At 37.1% G+C, this 22,885-nt stretch overlaps 1 protein-coding gene across 1 annotated transcript in view; it reads right to left on the bottom strand.

The window, feature by feature from the left end:
- The window catches only part of HOMER1 (homer scaffold protein 1), a 136,054-nt gene that overhangs the window by 21,825 nt on the left and 91,344 nt on the right, over nucleotides 1-22,885 (bottom strand). The window contains exon 6 of the mRNA XM_032335882.1: nucleotides 3,831-3,987. Within this exon, the coding sequence (XP_032191773.1) occupies nucleotides 3,831-3,987 (157 nt within the window). The remainder of the gene's footprint in view (nucleotides 1-3,830; nucleotides 3,988-22,885) is intronic.

The following is a 22,885-nucleotide window of genomic DNA, read 5'->3' as shown; positions in this document are numbered from 1 at the left end:
ACAATTTCAGGGAAATTTGTAAGTAAGTTTAACTGCTTGGCTCAAACAAAAATCAACATCATTCAGAGTAAGATAAAAGAATCTTACTGTATGTCATCTAATTTCAAATGTCTAACATACAACTAAAATGACTAGACATGTGAAGAACTAGGAAAACACAACCTATGCTAAATACAGAAAGCTGCCCCTTACACCACTCTGGCTGAAACTGCAAAGGAATTTAGGCTCCAAGGAAATGACACCTGATGGAAATTCTAATCTACAAGAGGGAAAGAAGAGCACTGAAAATTATAAATATGAATAAACAGAAAGATTTCATTTCTTAGATCTTTAAAATCCAATTCACAATTTAACCCAAAATTTCCTTAAGGACAGAGATTATACAGTAAGGGGATATGACAGTTCTTTAGTGACTATTTATTGGCTCATGAGTTAACTATCATGGATTAATTTATTTTATTGTGGTAAAAACCACAGAATAAAATCTATCATCTTAGCCATTTTTAAATGTACAATTCAGTAGTGTTAAGTATATTCACACTGTTATGAAAAAGATCTCCAGAAATTTATCATCTTGCAAAATGGAAATTCTATACATATTAAACAACAACTTCCTTCTTCTTCCTCGTAAGTTAACCTTTATACATACAATAGGATGACATTTACTCAGATTTCTTACTCTTCCTCCCTGTCTCTATTTCATATTACTTTCCCTGTCACCCTGATCCTACTCCATTCCTCAAATTGTGCTCTGGTAGTAAACCCATTTCCTATGGTCTATGAAATTCACTTCTTTGGTATGCTTCCTAAAAAAAGAAACTAGTGGCATCTACGTCCTGCTGGGTAAATGCAAATGCTCTGAATACAAAAAAATTCTTCTCAAGTAACTGTTTGGGCTTCTAATGTTATTTATACCGGGATTTCTGATATTCTTTTCCTGTTTGAAATTACAAATACAAGTGTCCCCCACTTCCTGAGAGTTTGCATTAGGCCACTTCACATTCATTAAAGACCTGTATTAGTATGGTAACAGCTTTTATTGGCAAAACTAAAAATGGTCCTCAGATTTGTCGGTTAGCAAAAACAGATACTAACATAGGTCTTTCGTAAAGACAAAGTGAACTTCTGGAAAGCAGGAGATACTCTTCACTTCATACTACTTTGGCTTAAGAAAGGTTTCACAGATGACATGATTCTTTATATGGAAAACCCAAAAGACTCCACCCTCAAACTACTAGAACTCATACAACAATTCAGCAACGTGGCAGGATACAAAGTCAATGTACAGAAATCAGTGGCTTTCTTATACACTAATAATGAAAATACAGAAAGGGAAATTAGAGAATCGATTCCATTTACTATAGCACCAAGAACCATAAGATACCTGGGAATAAACCCAACCAAAGAGGTAAAGGATCTGTACCCGAGGAACTATAGAACACTCATGAAAGAAACTGAAGAAGACACAAAAAGACGGAAGACCATTCCATGCTCTTGGATCGGAAGAATAAACATTGTTAAAATGTTTATACTGCCTAGAGCAATCTATACTTTTAATGTTGTTCTGATCAAAATTCCACCGGTATTCTTCAAAGAGCTGGAGCAAATAATCTTAAAATTTGTATGGAATCAGAAGAGACCCGGAATCGCTAAGGAAATGTTGAAAAACAAAAATAAAGCTGGGGGCATCATGTTACCTGATTTCAAGCTTTATTACAAAGCTGTGATCACCAAGACAGCATGGTACTGGCATAAAAACAGACACATAGACCAGTGGAACAGAGTAGAGAGCCCAGATATGGACCCTCAACTCTATGGTCAATTAATCTTCGACAAAACAGGAAAAAATATACAGTGGAAAAAAGACAGTCTCTTCAATAAATGGTGCTTGGAAAACTGGACAGCTATATGTAGAAGAATGAAACTCGACCATTCTCTTACACCGTACATGAAGATAAACTCAAAATGGATAAAAGACTTCAACGTGAGACAGGAATCCATCAGTATCCTAGAGGAGAACATAGGCAGTAATCTCTTCAATATCCGCCACAGCAACTTCTTTCAAGCTATGTCTCCAAAGGCAAAGGAAACAAAAGCGAAAATAAACTTTTGGGACTTCATCAAAATCAAAAGCTTCTGCACAGCAAAGGAAACAGTCAAGAAAACAAAGAGGCAACCCATGGAATGGGAGAAGATATTTGCAAATGACAGCACAGACAAAAGGTTGATATCCAGGATCTATAATGAACTCCTCAAACTCAACACACACGAAACAGGCAAACATATCAAAAAATGGGCAGAAGATATGAACAGACACTTCTCTAATCAAGACATACAAATGGCTATCAGACACATGAAAAAATGTTCATCATCATTAGCCCTCAGGGAGATTCAAATTAAAACCACATTGAGATATCACCTTACACCAGTTAGAATGGCCAAAATTAACAAAACAGGAAACAACATGTGTTGGAGGGGATGTGGAGAAAGAGGAACCCTCTTACACTGTTGGTGGGAATGCAAGTTGGTGCAGCCTCTTCAGAGAACAGTGTGGAGATTCCTCAAGATATTAAAAATAGAGCTTCCCTATGACCCTGCAATTGCACTCCTGGGTATTTACCCCAAGGATACAGATGTCGTGACAAGAAGGGCCATCTGTACCCCAATGTTTATAGCAGCAATGGCCACGGTCGCCAAACTATGGAAAGAACCAAGATGCCCTTCAACGGACGAATGGATAAGGAAGATGTGGTCCATATACACTATGGAGTATTATGCCTCCATCAGAAAGGATGAATACCCAACTTTTGTAGCAACATGGACGGGACTGGAAGAGATTATGCTGAGTGAAATAAGTCAAGCAGAGTCAATTATCATACGGTTTCACTTATTTGTGGAGCATAACAAATAGCATGGAGGACATGGGGAGTCAGAGAGGAGAAGGGAGTTGGGGGAAATTGGAAGGGGAGGTGAACCACGAGAGACTATGGACTCTGAAAAACAATCTGAGGGTTTTGAAGGGGCGGGTGGTGGGAGGTCGGGGTACCAGGTGGTGCGTATTATAGAGGGCACGGATTGCATGGAGCACTGGGTGTGGTGCAAAAATGATGAATACTGTTATCCTGAAAATAAAAAATAAATTAAAAAAAAAGAAAGGTTTCACAGGATTGCTTTGCTTTTGGATAGTAGGGGAAACTTTGTGTAACCAACCTTTATAAAGAACTTCTTACCTGTATTTTTTAAGTTGCTCCTTCCTCAAAAAAACAATAAAATTAAATAATAAAAGTATCTATCATTAACTCGGTGCAACTGCACATCAATTCATTTTCTCTATTCATTTTCACAGGAATTCTAGAGACTATATATTATTATTCCTATTTTATACATAGATTATTGAGCAGAAAGGGGTAACTTACCAAAGGTCAGAGAGCTAGTAAGTGGCAGAATAGAAAAGTATTTTTCTTTTTAAAATATTTTATTTATTTGACAGAGAGAGAGAGAGAAATCACAAGTAGGCAGAGAGGCAAGCAGATAGAGAGGGAGAAGCAGGCTCCCTGCTGAGCAGAGAGCCCAACGTGGGACTCGATCCCAGGACCCTGAGATCATGACCTGAGCTGAAGGCAGATGCTTAACCCATGAGCCACGCTGGCGCCCCAGAAAAGTATTTTTCTTAACTAAATAAACCTACATTTGCTACCATCTATATGTATGTTGTGACAAGAAATGACTATCTCCAGATGTCCTTGCAAGGAACATACATGTATGTCTCTGCTGGTCAGGAAGACCTGTTAGCCATCAGTCCCCAGGGCCAGCTGCAGCTCTGAGCTTACCCGCTTGTGCAGACGTTCTGCTTCCTCCTGATAGGCAGCAAGCTGCTGTTTCCATTGTTTCACATTGGCAGTGGACTCCAACAGGGCCGCAGTGAGTTTGGCATTATTTCCTTTGAGGGTAGCCAGTTCAGCCTCCCAGTGTTTGCTGATTGCTGAACTAAAAGAGAAGAAAATTCTATTACACTGAATATTGTCACTTTGGAGGTGCAGCAGTACTCCATTCTATTAGTTTTATCGTTTTACAGCCTATGAATGTCTCAAAGATAATCTGAAAAGAATAAAAACAAATATTTCATTGAAATCCTGCAAGTGAGGAAACAGAAAAAGTATCACAGTAATAGGCTTAATGCAGACTAGTTCCCGCCTTCATTAGGACAGATACTATATCTACAGAACAGTTTCTACCCATTCTCTTTTGAGGAATAAACATTATATCCTGAAAAATATCTACAGGCAAACCTAACAATGTACTGTGTTATTTTTTAAAGGCAGGTATTAAATTTTTTTATTTTTAATAAAAATATGGCTGACATATAATATGATATTTCTAGAGTATAACAGTGATAATCATATACAATTTACAATTTTGGGATCTAGTTTTCTAACAGACCAAAACACACACAGGATCCAGTGTATTGCTCTGGATCCACCCTTCTGATTATATTCTGATTTTTGTTTGTGTGTGTGTATGTGTGTGTTTAATATTTTATTTATTTATTTGACAGAGAGACCACAGGCAGGCAGAGAGAGAGAGGGGTAAGCAGGCTCCTGGCTGAGCAGGGAGCCCAATTCGGGGCTCGATCCCTGGAACCTTGTGATCATGAACTGAGCCGAAAGTAGATGCTCAACAACTGAGCCACCCAGGTGTCCCCATACCATATCTTCTTTATCCATTCATCTATTGATGGACCTTGGGCTGCTTCCCTATCTTGGCTATTGTAAATAATGCTGCAATAAACCTAAGGGTGCATGTATCTTTTAGAAAGTATTTTCATTTTCTTTGGATAAATACCGAGAAGTGAAATTAATGGATCATATAATAATTCTATTTTTTAATTTCTGAGAAACCTTTAAACTGTTTTTGGCTGCACCAAATGCAGGAAACCCTGAAGTACAATTTCATTTCTTTGTGAAACACGTAAGGATGCTGCAAAGTCAATAAGGTTTGAGACATGTAATGTAGTATTTCTTCTGTAACTGTTACTGATTTATTTCACATTACTCATAATTTTTAAATGCCCAATACATGAAAAATTTGTCACAATACATTTATTTCAGGTATTATGATAGGCTACACCTAGAAATTGGTCCTAATGACTTAATTTCTGATAGAATTCCATGTCACATATAAAACAAACAAAAAAACCCTAACTCAAAAATGGATGAAGGACCTCAATGTGAGAAAGGAATCCATCAAAATCCTTGAGGAGAACACAGGCAACAACCTTTTCGACCTCAGCCGCAGCAACATCTTCCTAGGAACATCGCCAAAGGCAAGGGAAGCAAGGGCAAAAATGAACTATTGGGATTTCATCAAGATCAAAAGCTTTTGCACAGCAAAGGAAACAGTTAACAAAACCAAAAGACAACTGACAGAATGGGAGAAGATATTTGCAAGCAACATATCAGAAAAAGGGCTAGTGTCCAAAATCTATAAAGAACTTAGCAAACTCAACACCCAAAGAACAAATAATCCAATCAAGAAATGGGCAGAAGACATGAACAGACATTTCTGCAAAGAAGACATCCAGATGGCTAACAGACACCTAAAAAAGTGCTCCATATCACTCGGCATCAGGGAAATACAAATCAAAACCACAATGAGATATCACCTCACAGCAGTCAGAATGACTAAAATTAACCAGTCAGGAAATGACAGATGCTGGCGAGGATGCGGAGAAAGGGGAACCCTCCTACACTGTTGGTGGGAATGCAAGCTGGTGCAGCCACTCTGGAAAACAGCATGGAGGTTCCTCAAAATGTTGAAAATAGAACTACCCTATGACCCAGCAATTGCACTACTGGGTATTTACCCTAAAGATACAAACGTAGTGATCCTAAGGGGCACATGCACCCGAATGTTTATAGCAGCAATGTCCACAATAGCCAAACTATGGAAAGAACCTAGATGTCCATCAACAGATGAATGGATCAAGAAGATGTGGTATATATACACAATGGAATACTATGCAGCCATCAAAAGAAATGAAATCTTGCCATTTGTGACAACGTGGATGGAGCTAGAGGGTATCATACTCAGCGAAATAAGTCAAGCGGAGAAAGACAACTATCATATGATCTCTCTGATATGAGGAAGTGGTGATGCAACATGGGGGCTTAAGTGGGTAGGAGAAAAAATGAAATGAAACAAGATGGGATTGGGAGGGAGACAAACCATAAGTGACTCTTAATCTCACAAAACAAACTGAGGGTTGCTGCGGGGAGGGGGTTTGGGAGAGTGGGGTGGGGTTATGGACATTGGGGAGGGTATGTGCTATGGTGAATGCTGTGAAGTGTGTAAACCTGGTGATTCACAGACCTGTACCCCTGGGGATAAAAATATATTATATGTTTATAAAAAATTAAAAAAAAAAACCCTAAAAGCAAAAAACTATTTCCTCATTTACTGTTCTACTTAATAAGTTATCCAAAGTTAATTGCCTGAACCAGGACAATTTTTCTATTACAAAGACAATCCTATTAACTGGAAAGATTCCTCTCTTGATAATTCCTTTGTTAACTGTCCCCCAAAGAAAGAACTGCCTCATCTGAAAGAAAAAGATGTATTTATTTGAGAGAGAGAGACAAAAAGAGAGAGAGAACACACACTCAGGGGGTGGGCAGGGGACAGGAGAGAGAGAATCTCAATCAGATTCCCGATTGAACACGGAGCCCGGAATGGGGCTCAAGACTGCAGGACTTTGAGATCATGACCTGAACCAAAAACAAGAGTAAGATGCCTAACTACTGAGCCACCCAGACACCCCTCTTCTTTCTTATTATTTAACAGTTTCCTTCTTTTAGTGAAATTCTATAAACCTCATCCCGTTAACTAACTAGTGATGATGATAGCTTTCTGTAATCTGCATTTTTGGTTTTTGGTAGGTTATTTGTATCACAGAGTAAATCTTTGATGGACTGATTTTTCTTTTTCTTTTTCTTTTTTCTTTTCTTTTTTTTTTTTTTTTTTTAAGAGAGGGAGCTAGGAAAAGAGGGAGGGGGAAAGAGAGAGAGAGAGATGGAGGGAGGAGGGATAAAGGGAGAGAGAGAATCTTAAGCAGGCTCCATGTCCGGCGTGGGAATTGATTTCACAAGCCTGAGCTCTATGACATGAGCAGAAATCAAGAGTTGGATGCTTAACTGAATGAGCCGCCCAGTCACCCTGGACTGATATTTTTTAAAGCAATTTAATTATGTAGTATATAAAAGAAAGCATGTTCTTATCAGTAAGATCTCTAAATCTCATCACTAATAAGAAGATGTATCAGCAACTTGAACCCTCTGATATAATGCATAGGGAAAGACACAAGATAATTTCTGTGGTATTCTTGCCAAAAAGGCATAACCTCATTCTAATCATGAGATAATATTATAAACCCAAACTGAGGATATTCTACAAAATAACTAGTTGCGGGGTGCCTGGCTCGCACAGTTTAGGTTAAAGCCTCTGCCTTTGGCTCAGGTCATGATCTCAGGGTCCTGGGATCAAGCCCTGAATCGGGCTCTCTGCTCAGCAGAGAGCCTGCACTCTCTCTCTGCCTGCCTCTCTGCCTACTTCTAATCTCTGTCTGTCAAATAAATAAATAAAATCTTAAAACAAAAACAAAAACAAAAACTGGTTGGTACTCTTCCAGTGTCAAGAGAAGACAAGAGTGAGAAACAGAATGGTGGAGAATAAGAAGACATAATTAAATGCAAGTGGATAGATTCCTAATAGGAAGTGGATAGATTCCTAATAGGAAAAGGGCAATGATGAAAACAAGTCTTGTAAACTGGAGTTAGTACTACTGTATTGATATTAATTTGATGATTATTATGGCTTTAAGAAATGCTAACACTAAAGGAAGCTGGATGAGGGTTTCTTTACATACTTTTTAAATTCTTCTATAAGTCTAAAATTAGTTACAAATAAAAAGTTTTAAAATTTTTCTAAAGTTTACTAAGTGAGAAAATTTCATCTAAACATGAAAGGACAAAAATCAAACAATAAGCTAAGCCATTAATTTATAACCCACTTCTATCCTTGAAAAGAAAATTCCTTTCTATTCTGTCTTTTGTGGAATAATTTTCCAAATTCGGTTTTTCTGAGCAAAGCATGCACCTGTTCTGACTTAATTACATATTTTTTAAAACCACCTACCACTTTTTTTTTTTCCCTATGGAGGAGTTTTATTTAAGGAGACCCTTCAATCTGACAACTAAAATCTTATTGAACTAATTTAAACACTTGATATATGCAAATATCAAACTCCTGGGGGCATCTTTTGATACATTTGGTCTTTTGTCCTCAGTTTCAGAAATCCCTCTAGAGTCATAAAGGGGAAATGGAAATCTCGCTATTCAAAAGAAGTTCCTTTCAACTACAACTGAGTTTATGTTAATGAGGTCATTTTTAGAACCCTTCTAAAGATGTGGGGGCTGCTTTCCAGGAAAACCAACTTTGACTAATGAGTTGAAACTTTCAGTCCCACATCCTGGTCTCCAGGGAGGGGAGAGGGGCTAGAAGTCAGTCACCAAGGGCCATTGAGTTTATCAATCATATCTGAGCAATGAAGCCTCCATAAAACCCCAAAAGAATGGGTTTCTGAGAGCTTTCAAGGATGTTGGTGACCCAAAAACATCCATGTGCTAGACCCCAAACTCCACAGAAAAAGCTCCTGCTTTCATGATCTTGTCTTATGCATCATTTCACCCGGCTCTTCATTCATATCCTTTACAATAAACTGATCACCTAGTAAGTAAAACCAGTTTCCTCAGTTCTGTGAGCCACTCTAGCAACTTAATCCAACAACTTGTGGGAACCTCTAATTTATAGCCAATATATCAGAAACAACCTGGACTTGAGATTGACGTCTGAAGAGGAAGCAGTATTGTGGGTCTGCGCCCTTACCTTGTGAAGTCTAACACTACCTCCAGGTTGTTGAAGAATTGAGTTAAGTTTTGGGGACACCCAAACAACATCCATGGAGAACTGTTTTAATTGTTTGGTGGTATCAATCTACCTAATCTTCTTGGATTGAGACACATGGGTTACATCTCCTGTTCTAATCAAGCTGGCTTGCCTGAGAGGGTTTCTTCCTCCCAATCAGACTTTCACTATGAATTTATGCTCTAAATTTTCTATATTCAGCATCAAACTTCAAGAATGCATTCTTCTCTTTCACAGATTCAGGTCTTCTCCAACAAGTATTTTCTAGCTAAACCACCTATCCTTCCACTTTGAGCACAGCTCAGTGCTTGCCAATCTATGCAGGTTTAGCTAACCCATGACAACCTAAATCGGGGGGGCGGGGGGGAGGTATTCATTAAAGTAAAATGCATTCTTTATGAAGTAATTACAAAACCAACCTAAGGTTAAATTAATTAACATAATGAATAGTAAATGTTTTAACTATTAAATTTTAATTAAGTTTTTAATATAAGTTTAAATGTAAGTATTTTGAATCTTACATTTGGGACAGGATTTCACACTGGCCTTGATTAGTACAGTCTATGGATTCTACTCTTTAGATTTCCATTCTAAATCAATCTATCAAGCATACAAAATAACAAGAGATTTCATATATAAAACACAGATCTGGAACTTGGAGAATCCACAAAGGAAAAGGTTAGTATTCCTAAACAGAATGACTTGTTTTGGTGTAATTTAGAAATCAGTTCATTTGGCCAATTGAAATTAGCCAAACTGGGGACACCAGGGTGGCTTAGTCAGTTAAGCACCCACCTTTGGCTTAGGTCATGTTCCTGGGATGCTAGGGCTGAACCCCAAGTGAGGCATCCTGTTCAGTGGGGAGTCTGTTTCTCCCTCTCCCTCTGCCCCCCACTCCAGCACTCTCTAATAAATAAATCTTAAAGTTAGCCGAACTGGAACACAAAGAGAAAAAAAAGAAAAAAGAAACACAGTATCTAAGACATGCGGGGGGGCAGGGGGGTAGGGGAGGAGAGTGGATACCAAACTGTCTAACAAATGTCTAATTGGCATCCTAGAAAGAGAAAAGAGAAAAAAGATAACAGAAGAAATATTTGAAGGTGCAATGCATGAGAATTAAAAAATAAATAAATAAAGGTCATTTAATGACAAATCCAAAAGGCCCCAAAACATATTACATATAAAGGAACAAAATGACAGTTACAGTAGTTTCTCATCAAACTATGCAGTCCAGAAGGCAATAGTGTGATAGTGCCAAAAGAAAATAATTCTCAACCCAGAATTTTACACACAGTGATAAGACGTTTCTGAATGAAGGCGAAATAATGAGTTTTTCAGACAAAGAGAAGCTGGGGAATTCATTACCATTAGATATATGAAAGGAAGTTCTTGTATTATGCCAGACAGAAAGTGGGATCTTCACAAAGAAATGAAAATATCTGGAAATGATTGAATTGAAGATTAAAAAAATCTAAAGGCAATTCAAAGGAAAAAGAATAGCCTTTTAAACAAATGATGCTAAATGAACTAGATAAACACACACACACAGAATCTTGAGTTATGTCTCATAATCCCATATAAAATTTAACTGAAAACTTAAAACTGTTATAAAATATAAAACTCCTAGAAGAAACCACAGGAGACAATCTTTTCACCATGGGTTAGGAAAAGGTTTCTTAGATAAAACACCAAAAGCAGGATCCATGAAAAAATAAAAGGATTTCATAACAATTAGAAACTTCTCTTTGAAAGACACCATTAAAAAAACAATGAAGAGATTCTAGAATGCAAGGAAGGTTCAACATATAAAATCAATGTAGGGGCACCTACATGGGTCAGCTGATTAAGTGCCTGCCTTCAGCTCAGGTCATGATCCCAGGGTCCTGGGATTGAGTTCTATATGGGGCAGGGGGTGGGGGTGTCCCTGCTCAGCAAGTTGTCTGCTTTTCCCTCTGCCCCTCTCCTTGCTCATGCTTGCACTCACTCTCTTTCTCTCTCTGAAATATATAAATAAATAAAAATCTTTTAAAAAATCAGTGTAATAGGGGTGCCTGGGTGGCTCAGTCATTAAGTGTCTGCCTTCGGCTCAGGTCATGATCACAGGATCTTGGGATTGAGCCCTGGATCAGGCTCCCTATTCAGCAGGAAGCTGCTTCTTCCTCTCTACTCTCCCTGCCTGTGTTCCCTCTCTTGCTGTCTGTCTGTCAAATAAATAAGTCTTTAAAAATAAATCAGTGAAATGCACCACATTAACAGAAAAGAAAAAAAACGCACGATCATCTCAAATGATGTAGGAAACACATCTGACAAAACTCAATACGCTTTTTATTAAAAAAAAAAAAACTCAATAAATGAGGAATAGAAGGAAACTACCTCAATGTAATAAAGGCCATACATGAAAAGTGCACAGCTAATGTCAGACTCAAATATCAAAGACTGAAATCTTTTCCTCTAAGATCAGAAACAAGACAAGGATGCTCACTGTCACCACTCCAAATTCAAATTGGTACTAAAAGTCCTAGCCAGCACCAGTAGGCATAAAAATGAATAGAAGATGTCTAAATTAAAAAGGAAGAAGTAAAAATATCTGTTTGTAGGTGACATGATTTATATGTTGAGTACCCTAAAGATTTCACAAAAAGGCTATTAGAACTACCAAATGAGTTGCCCAAAGTTGCAGGACACAAAAAACACACATAGGCATCTGAATAGGCAAAGAAGTCAAACTCTCTCTACAGATGACATGAAATTCTATGTGGAAAACCCAGAAGACTCCACTCCAAAATTGCTAGAACTCAAACAGGAATTGAGCAAAGTGGAAGGATGTAAAATCAATGCACAGAAATCAGTTACATTTCTATACACAAACAATGAGATAAAAGAAAGAGAAACTAAAGTGTTGATCTCATTTACAATTGTACCCCAAACCATAAGATACCTAGGGATAAACCTAACCAAAGAGGCAAAGAATCGGTACTCCGAAAACTATATAGATCACTCAGTGAAAGAAACTGAGGAAGACAAAGAAATGGGAACGTTCCATGCTCATAGATTGGAAGAACAAATGTTAAAGTGTCCATGCTACCTAGAGCAATCTACACATTCAATACAATCTCTATCAAAATACCATCAACTGTTTTTTAAAAAAATGGAACAAATACTCCTAAAATTTGTATGGAACCAGAAAAGACCCCAAATAGCCAGAGGAGTGTTGAAAAAGAAAACCAAAACTGGTAGCATCACAATTCTGGACTTAAAGCTCTATTACAAAGTAGCTATCATCAAGATAGAATGGTACTGTCATAAAAACAGACATATAGATCAATGGAACAGAACAGAAAAACCAGAAATGGACCCTCAACTCTATGGTCAACTAATCTTCAACAAAGGAGGAAATAGGTATGGAAAAAAGATAGTCTCTTCAACAAATGATGTAGGGAGGACTGGACAGTCACATGCAGAAAAATGAAACTGGACCATTTCCTTATACCATACACAAAAATAGACTGAAAAGGGGCGAAAGACCTCAGTGTGAGACAGGAATCCATCCAAATCCTAGAGGAGAACACAAATAGCAACCTCTTCGACCTAGACACATCACCAATGGCAAGGGAAGCAAGGGCAAAAATGAACTAGTGGGACTTCATCAAGATAAAAATTTTTGCACAGCAAAGAAAACAGTTGACAAAACCAAAAGATAACTGACAGAATGGGAGAAGATATTTGCAAACGACCTATCAGATAAAGGGCTAGGATTCCAAATCTATAAAGAACTTACCAAACTCAACACCCAAAGAACAAGGAATCCAATCAAGAAATGGGCAGAAGACATGAAAAGACATTTCTTCAAAGAAGACATCCAGATGGCCAACAGGCAAATGAAAAAGTGTTCGATGTTACTTGGCATCAGGGAAATATAAATCAAAACCTCAATGAGAGGTTTTAACAAGTCAGGAAACAAGAGATGTTGGTGAGAATGTGTAGAAAGGGGAACCCTCCTACACTGCTGGTGGGAATGCAAGCTGGTGCAGTCGCTCTGGAAAACAGTATGGAGGTTGCTCAAAAAGTTGAAAACAGAGCTACCCTATGACCCAGCAATTGCACTACTGGGTGTTTATCCCCAAAATACAAATGTAGTGATCCAAAGGGGCACAGGCACCCCAATGTTTAGAGCAGCAATGTCCACAATAGCCAAATGATGGCAAAAGCCCACATCCACAGCAGATGAATGGATAAAGAAGAGATAGTATATATACACAATGGAATAATATGCAGCCATCAAAAAATGAAATCTTACCATCTGCAATGACATGGATGGAACTAGAGGGTATTATGCTAAGTGAAATAAGTCAATCAGAGAAAGACAATTATCCTATTATCTTACCGAAACGAGGAAGTTGAGAAACAAAACAGAGGATCATAGGGGAAGAGAGGGGAAAAAAATGAAATAAGATGAAACCAGAGAGGGAGATAAACTAGAAGAGACTCTTAATCTCAGGAAACAAAGTGAGGGTTGCTGGATGGGAGAGGGGTGAGAGGGATAGGGTGGCCAGGTGATGGACATTGTGGAAGGAATGAGCTCTGAGTGCTGTGACTCATTTAAGAATGATGAGTCACAGACATGTACCCCTGAAATAAATAATATATGTTAGTAAAAAGAAAAGTGAATTCTGCCATATTTATAAATCATACTTCAATTTAAAAAATTACCACATTACCAAAAGGAAAAAAAACGGCTTTCTAAACACTCTTAAATACACTTTCTGTGACTGTAGGATTATAAACTTCAAGAGCTGGAAAGGTCTTCTTAAACTGGCAGAGTAGTCTCTAAGTTGCTCCATTCATGCCTGTATTTGTTGGCATGGGAAGAGACTGGGTGGGCAGGAAACACATAATAAGAGAGTCAAAATTAAAAAGGAAGGAGGTTAGTGGGCATTGGTAGACGGTGATAAGAAGTAGACAGGAGAAGCAGGATTGTAGAGGCAGGGATTCACATAGGAAAGGAATGGGCCATAGACAAGGCGTAATTAAAAATTTGTTTTGAGGGCTCCTGGGTGGCTCAGGAGCCTTCGGCTCAGGTCATGATCTCAGGGTCCTGGGATCAAGACCCGCTTCAGGCTCCCAGCTCAGTTGGAAGCCTGCTTCTCCCTCTACCTCTACCTGCTTCTCCCCCTGCTTGGGTTCCCTTGCTCTGTCAAATAAATAAATAAAAACCTTTTTAAAAAATTGGTTTTGTGGGCGTCTGGGTGGCTCACTTGGTTAGGCCTCTGCCTTCGGCTCAGGTCATGATTCAGGGTCCTGGGATCAAGTCCCGCATCGGGCTTTCTGCTCAGCAGGGAGCCTGCTTCCCTCTCTCTCTCTGCCTGCCTCTCTGCCTACTTGTGATCTCTCTCTCTCAAATAGATTTTAAAAAATCTTTTAAAAAAATTGGTTTTGTGCAGGAAGACATTGAAACGATGCCTCTGCAACAGGATAGAAAAAGGTGAAGGTATCATGTCTCAGTATACTATAAACTTGTCTACTTCATTTCCCTAAACATGTCTTGAGTTTCTAGTATGTCAGTAATGAGATCTGGCCACAGAGAAGCTGTCCAAAGGACTCCCATTAACCTTCTTCTTCTTTACTCTACATAGCCCCAAAGTCCTACTGACTGCATTTAAACAAAAAGGTAAATGCTGAAGAAAATGGTCATGCCAAATACATTTCTGCATATTGCACAAAAGGACAATAAACCATAACAATTTGAGGCTCAATAATCCAATCTTGAAGTAGGTATTACAGGAGACAACAGTTCAATGCTGTTTTTTTGTTCCTGTATTTTCTTAAACTTCATTCCAAAGTAAATAAATACGGTTTTAAGGCTGTATAACAGTATCAACCAAAATTTTAACTTTGTTGGTAAATCTGAATCTTTTAGAACATTCTTGCTTCTGCTACTTTATGAACTTCTCCTTTAATAACCTAGAACATAGTATGAAATACAAGTTAGGAAATAAAATGTGTTTGATTTTTGTCAATCTGCCCTGTTTTCTCTTTATAGCTTTTTTGGTATATTCCCCTCACCATCTAGTATATTAGAATACCCTACACAATTTCAGCTTACAATGAATTCCAAAGGTATCCTGAAGGGAGTTTTACTTGTGAGCTATCTTGGTTATCTCAGATATGGTCAGCCCTCATATATAATTTTACATACTTTGCATACTTTTGCAATTTTGAAAAAACAGTGTTCCCTTCTTACAATTTGAAGATAGTCCATTCCTTCCCCATTAGACTGATCTTTAGCAATAATGAATACCATGGGATTAATGCTGATACCAATGCTTTAATTTAGCATCTTATAGTTTAGGAATACTTGTTTAAAAAAATGTTAGGGTTCTAACTTTGGCTGCTAATTCGGTCCTTTTTTACAGGTACAGTTTTGGTAGTTTCATATTACGTAAATTGTTCACAAAGAAACCACTATTTTGTTTAGCTAGAAACACGAGTGAGTCAGAAGAGATATTGAAATACCACTATGATCTCATGTCTGTTTGCTGGAATAAGAGGAAAATAATTCTTTATTCTTGTGACTGGTCAAGTTTCCCTTTAGAAAGGACCAGCCGGTTTCCTGTTGGCTTCAGACCTCCAAGTCAGATGAGGGAGTTCCAAACGCTCCCAAGACATCATTTCAAGGTTCTTTTAACTGGAATTTTACAGGTTTCCTTTAACTAACATCAAAGTCCTACAAAAAAGTAGTAAACTTCATTAAATTAGTTATATACAGTCTAGAAGTAAAAGTACTAACGATAGACAATCTAACAAAATAAGAGTCTAATACATGGATTGCTCATGTTTATTTATTTAACTTAAACTTTAAGTTAAATTGTTTAACTTATGAAGTGAATCGTCTATGTAAATGGTCAGTTACAGAATTTAAAAAGCTGTCTCCCCGCCATACCTCCGGGGCCCAGATCCACCATCAGTCTCTAGAATGGCAGCCCCATGCATGCAAGTTATGTAGAACTGTAAAAAAAATATATCCTGATAAGCTTTTAAAAGGGGATTTAAAAATAGGCTGCAACAGGTTTACTTCTGGACATGATTTTTAGTATTGGTTGTGAGGTTAGTCCCTCACTATGAAAGTAAGAGAGGGACTCAAGCACTCCCAACATCACCCTGTCTAAGGACAGCCTGGTGGTTTGTCTCCTTACTCTTCCTGGACACCTGTGAGCGCAGAAACCATCAACAGGGACTTCAACTTACACTTGTGCCACTTTCTGAATTAGATGCTCCTTTGTCAGCCTATTGGCCCCAAGCTAATTCCACTTAGAAACTAATGCTTTCAAAAAAAAAAAAAAAAGAAAAAGAAAGAAAGACAAGAAACTAATGCTTTCTTCAACAATTCAGGGTCTAAATTTGCATTTCTTAATATAATGTAAGTTACCCCATTAAAGGAAGGAAACATCCCTTAAAAGAAAATGGGGTAACTCTGCATTGTTTATAAACATTATTTGTTGTGAAAAAGACTTCAACATTCTGCCAGGCAAATAAACTAATAATTATATATAATGTAATAATTATATATATATATATATATATATATATATAAATACCAAAGGATTATTCCATGAGATATAGCCAAAAACCTCAACGTGCCTAAGCGATTAACAAGGTTTCCCTCAAAACTTACTGTGATTTTTGACAACTCACTAGTTTCCTTATCCTTGGGGTCCTCTTATTGGATGTTCCCACTGTTCTGATCTTATAGTTCTATCAGCACTTGCTTCAAAATGCACCTTTTCTGACCCTTGCTGTCAATGTATGCCTTGATAACCCCCAAATTTTACTTTCCAGCTCAGATTCCTTCCTGACTTACAATCCATCGTCTTCACACATAACCTGGCATGCCAGGTTAACACGCAATACAGAAACCGATGGCTACGGAAGAGACGAAGATGTTTGCTGATTAAGTTTTAAAAACAGTCCCTGTAAAGAACTGGAAATCTTACTCTAGAAAGCATGGTATTTAGAACTGAAAAGGAGCCTATATATTAAAGCTTCTAATAAACACTGGCTTAGAAAAAAATTTCAGACACAAGAGTGACAGAGTTTTTAAAGAAACACTTTATCTCCAATGTTATAATAGCCCCAAAGGAGAACACTGGGTTGAAAAATGTGGACATGTAGTCAAAAAGTGAATCAGAACAGTTGGACTCTGAATGTGATGAAAGCATAGGAATACCCTGAGACACTTATTCTAGATATACTAACTATAAAAGTGTTATAGATATATTGATAGCTGTGCTTAAATAAGTCTGAAAGAGCTGTTATAGTCAGTTTAATTTACAATTTTTTTTTTAAGATTTTATTTATTTATTTGACAGACAGATCACAAGTAGGCAGAGAGGCAGGCAGAGAGAGAGGAGGAAGCAGGCTCCCCACTAAGAAGAGAGCCCGATGCGGGGCTCGATCCCAGGACCCTGAGACCATGACTTGAGCCGAAGGCAGAGGCTTTAACCCACTGAGCCACCCGGGCGCCCCTACAATGTTTTTTGCTGGTAGTATATAAAATAATGGTATGTCTTATCATCAAAGGCATCTGAAATCAGATAAAATTTTACTTAGCTCTGGTAAAAAAAAAAAAACCAGTGACTTTTCTGAGGAAGTTATTAAATTAATCTTTAAAATTACTTTAAAATGTATAACCATGCCTTTATCAGTCTTTAAATAGAAATTGTTTTGAATAGAAATAAAGAATTTCATTAAATGCATATATTAAACAAAAACCAACTGTGAAAGAGAGGTTAAAATATAGGCTCAGGTACATCTACAACTAATGGAATGTGACACATCAATTCTATCTCAATTAAAAACAAAAAAGCACAAGCTAGGTAGTTTGTTGACTTGGTTGAAATGGTGGCTCCAACCACTTGTTAGGACCTTACATACATTATCCAAACTCTTTTGGCCTCAGTTTCCTCATCTTTAAAATTATGTTTAATACTAACTCTCCTCATCAGGTGATTCTGAGGAATACACAGCCTGTATAGAAGCATCTTTAAAGAGGGCACCTGGGTAGCTCAGTCATTAAGTGTCTTCTTTTGGGTCAGGTCATGATCCCAGGGTCCCAGGATCGAGCCCCACATTTGGCTCGCTGCTCAGTGGGGAGCCCGCTTCTCCCTCTGCTGCTCCCCCTGCTTGTGTTCCCCTCTCTCGTTATCTCTATCATAAATAAAATCTTAAGAAAAAAAAAAAGTACCCTTAAAGAAAGCATGTAACAGTCATTCAAGTATTTCTGTATATGTACAGGCAATAAGGAATCCTGAAAGATTCTTCAGTGAGCTATAAAAAAGCTACAAGATTTAATGTTAAATATTTTAAGGAAGATGTTTTTGACTAGTGATGTAAATAAACAGGTGTAATTTAAATCAAAACCACATCAGGCACATACTCAATGACTTTTGTCATCATCCTTAGGTACTACAGATGTATTATTTATAATAAGTTTAAACCTTTGATTTAGAGCTCAGAATAAATTTATTGAGTTAATGGAGGAGGGAGAAAACACACAGAAATGATTCTCATGAAGTGGTAATGTTGATTTCTGATTATGTGAGGAGAGAAGGGAAGATGAAATCTGAATCTGAACCACATTAGCTTTACCTCATAAAACATTCTGTACGTCAGCACAAATTTCCCATTTGATTTTAGAGCGCACACGAAGTCTAGCCCTATCCCATTTTTTATTCACTAAAATGGTGGCATTTATAAACCCACTAAAACGAGGCCCTTAGAAATCCCTTGGTTCCCATAACCGTACCCCCAGCAAAACAGCGGCATATCCACATGCTACAGTTGCACTCGTCAGAAACGCCAGAAACACTGTGACATCTTTGTTGCCCACCTGACATAGTGACTCCTGCGGTTCCTGCCATGTGCCTTAAGGGAGCTGTGACCAAGGGGTGAAGACACAAGGTGAGGGGCCACAAGTGGTCCCAATATTATGGTCGCTTTTCACTCTTGCTGCAAGTTCCTACCCACAATATTCTAAAACCTCTGAAGGGATTCCCTTTAAAGATTTAAAGCTGCCCATTCTCTTTAAGGCAGGAGATGTGGACACCAACTCCTTCCTCAAAGAGATTTGTGAAAGACTTGAAGTACTTTACAGGCATTTTAAATATTTTAATGTAAATAATTCTTTCTTTGCATGTGTGAATTGAGGATTGGGTGCTGGATATAAGGGAGAAAGAACTATGTAGTGGGCCTACTGCTAGTTTTCACGTGAGAAAAGAATTGACTCAAGGTGACACTGTGAATTTTGCACATACAACTTTGATATAAGTTAATATTTGCATTGGTTTACCTTTTATAAAAACTATCAGTCACTAAAAACTTTCTTTGGAAATTTATTCAGAGCACGGTGTTAGATTATCCTCCTGGGGAGATGTCTTCAGGGAAACAGCCTTACATACTAAGTAAAGAATTATGATTCTCTCATCTCTTATGAATATATATCTACCTTTTGCAAAGGGTACAATCAATGATTTTTAAGCCTGTCCTTTTATTTACAGGGTAATAGCATTATAATCATTATACTTTATTCAAGACAGAAAAGAATATTTTTATCTGTCCATCCCTAATTTGATTTCTAAGATGTCTGTTTCCTCACAAAGTGGGTCATTTATGGAAAATCCATCCAAAAAACTGTTTAGCATAATATTTAGTATTGTTGGGGAAAATATTATAAATAAAATAATAGAAATAACTTCCAGTATTGACAGAATGAATAAGATGCTATTCACAGAGATCCTGCCAAAGATAAAACTGGGTAGAAATATGTAAATAATTTTACAAGGAAATATCTCTTTTCCAATTCCCTGTCATAAAAATATTTCATTCTTTAAAAAACCAGATGTGATCAACAATTTAATTGACCACTCAATATCTGATACTCAAAATCAGAGACCTTTTGGATTTCAGTTTGATTGTTTTTAAAAGAGAAGGCCAGCATCAGAAGAAATAACTACAAATTACTTAAATGTCTGAGTAATAGCACGAGTAAAATTTTATTTGCAACAATTATTGTGTTAGTTGAGGCCAATCGTCATTCCCCAACTTTATCTAGTTAATGCATACATGAGCTATGTAAATAATTTGTAAAAGGGCCTGATCAAAAGTATTATGCAAATGAACTTTAAGTAGAGTTAGATGGTGATAGGTATGTGAGTATGTAAGAACATAGCTCAGAATTAAGAAGAGCTAATCCACTACTGACTGGCTGTTCTCAATGGTTTTCCCACTGAAGCCTGCTTGATTAGTTTGCATGGAAGCGAAAATGTATTATAACTCTTAGGACTAACGTTACTGGCCACGGTGATAAAGATTGGCTGTACTTCAGCTCCAGATTATGTCAGCAAGAGTCACCACTTGAGCTATAAGAAGATGATACAACTGAAATCTCTGTCAGCAGGATATTTGCTTTGTGCTGTTTTTCTAGTAACAGTCACGGACTTGAGCATATCCATTCTGTAAACTCAGTTCCCCTTGATCTAATATCCTCTTTCATAATCTGTGACTTTGAAAGTTTTCTCTGTGTGAAGCCATCACATATGATTCAAGATCACTGACTTGGGTTTCATTTATGCCAAGCTTAAGCAACTGAATTAAATAACCCAGACCATTAAATCCAAATGCTCTAACACATGGGGACTTTCTGTTTTCCATGTAACAGCAATAGAGCTAAGACTTGAATTAAGATTCTGTCTTAAGATTTTCCAACTGAACTATACAGTCTTTTTTTACATGCGCCTTCCTCTGCTGTATTACCTTATAAATAATCTGTAATTGCCTATATATGGTCATATATAAAGGTGTTGAGAATGCTATGCAGAGATCACAAAAACTAAGTGACTACTTTTCAACAGCTTAGAATATGAATTAATAAAAATCAGTGATAATCAGATTATACTAATCAGAAAAGAGAATGTCAAAGTTGGTTTCATATCCTTGGATAGTCTGGTAAAGTATGGAATTAAACACATTTCATAAGTTAATCAGAGAAATACAATTATCATATGACCTCTCTTATATGAGGAATTCGAGGGGCAGGGCCGGAGGGGTTGTGGCGGGGTATGGAGGGAAAAAAATGAAACAAGATGGTACAGGGGAGGGAGATAAACCATAAGGAACTCAATCTCAGGAAACAAACTGAGGGCTTCTGGGGGTGGGAGGGATAGGGTGGTTGGGTTATGGACATCTGGGAGGGTATGTATTATGGTGAGCACTGTGAAATGTGTGAGCCTGATGATTCAAAGACCTGTACCCCAGAAACAAATAATGCATTATATGTTAATTAAAAAATAAAAAGATTTCAGTTGTTGCTGCAAAGGCCTTCAACATCATAGCACAGTGTGCAAAACATATTTTGAAATAAAGAATAGTTATAAATAAGGATGGAATAAAGCAGCATCTCTATATTTCTTTTTGAGGGTATGATTATAATAGATATCCGTGTCAGAAAATACTCAAAATAAAAGACTTTATATTATGGAGATGGAAGATATCATGTTTTGCTTATATTTCCATGAAAAGTAAGTAATTTTATTACATATATAAATGTGAGTATCTGTGGAACTACTTTACACCCTTCTCTTAATACCTAAGCTGTTGTCTACAAATGAACGCACATTCTACTAAAACTAGGCTCTTAGTACTAAAATACGCTTCCAAGGTTTACTTGGTTGATTAACAGCTTTCAGAAAACTACCTCAAACAACCATATATGCCAAGCTTGAGAGAAGTTTTTATCATATACATTATGTTGCCATATTTGTGAACCCCTTATGTAACCACCTCAATTTATGAGCTTGTAATGACTGGTGATTTTTTTCTCACAACCTAAGTGTCTATCAGTGGATGAATGGACAAAGACATAGTATATATACAAATATTATTCAGCCATGGGAAAGAAGGAAATTCTGCCTGCAATAACACGTATGAATACGGAACGTGTTTTGATAAGTGAATTAAGTCAGACAGAGAAAGACAAATAATCTATGATACCATTTGTAAGTAAAATCTTAAAAAAAGCATAGGAACAGACTAGAACTGTGGTTATCAGAGGCTGGGGGAAAGGGATTGAGATGTTGGTCAATGAGTATAAACTTCCAGTCAATTAGGTAAGTTCTGTGGATCTCGTGTTTAGCATAGTAATTATAGTTAATAATACTGTATTCTATACTTGGAAGTTGCTTAAGAGAGTACATCTTAAATATTCTCACCATGAAAAAGAAATGGTAATAATGGGACATGACACAGGTTAAGTTAGCTAATGCTATCATGGTGATCACGCTGTAATATATGTGTATCAAGTCAACACACTGCATACCTTAAACTTATACAATGTTGTACTAAATTATGTCTCAAAACCAGAAAAAAAAATACTCTGGAGATACTCTGTGATTACTGATCTGGAAAGTTAGTTTCTATGTGGAGTCTTTTAAAAAATTCTATTACAGTGACAAGACTTGTGGGAACTATACAAGCAACCTAAAAATGGTGATCTTCTGAGAGTATCATTAACTCTTTCAGGTGCATTTTTGGAAAAGTGATCAAATAAATTTAAGAAGGAAGAAAAACTTTAGATTCTATATACTAATAAAACCATTTAGCACTATACTTATATTTGATCTTAACAGTGCTAAATGATATTCTGGATTTACAACACAGTCACAAGCACTTCTTCTTTAAAATGTTTGGCGACTGAGAACCATAAAACAAAGTTTATAAAATTAATATATTTTGCCTCTTGTGTACTATTTGGAGAAGAAAGATAAAATAATAAAAGAAGTATTAATCTATTTTCTATCAACACAGTAAGACTTGCATTTCTAATTTATTTAGTCATGTAATGCTAGCATTTTAA

This window comes from Mustela erminea, chromosome 3 (assembly GCF_009829155.1).
Source record: "Mustela erminea isolate mMusErm1 chromosome 3, mMusErm1.Pri, whole genome shotgun sequence".
Taxonomy (NCBI): Eukaryota; Metazoa; Chordata; class Mammalia; order Carnivora; family Mustelidae; genus Mustela; species Mustela erminea.
Note: the sequence above shows the minus strand (reverse complement) of the source record. Positions and strands in the feature narration are given on the sequence as shown.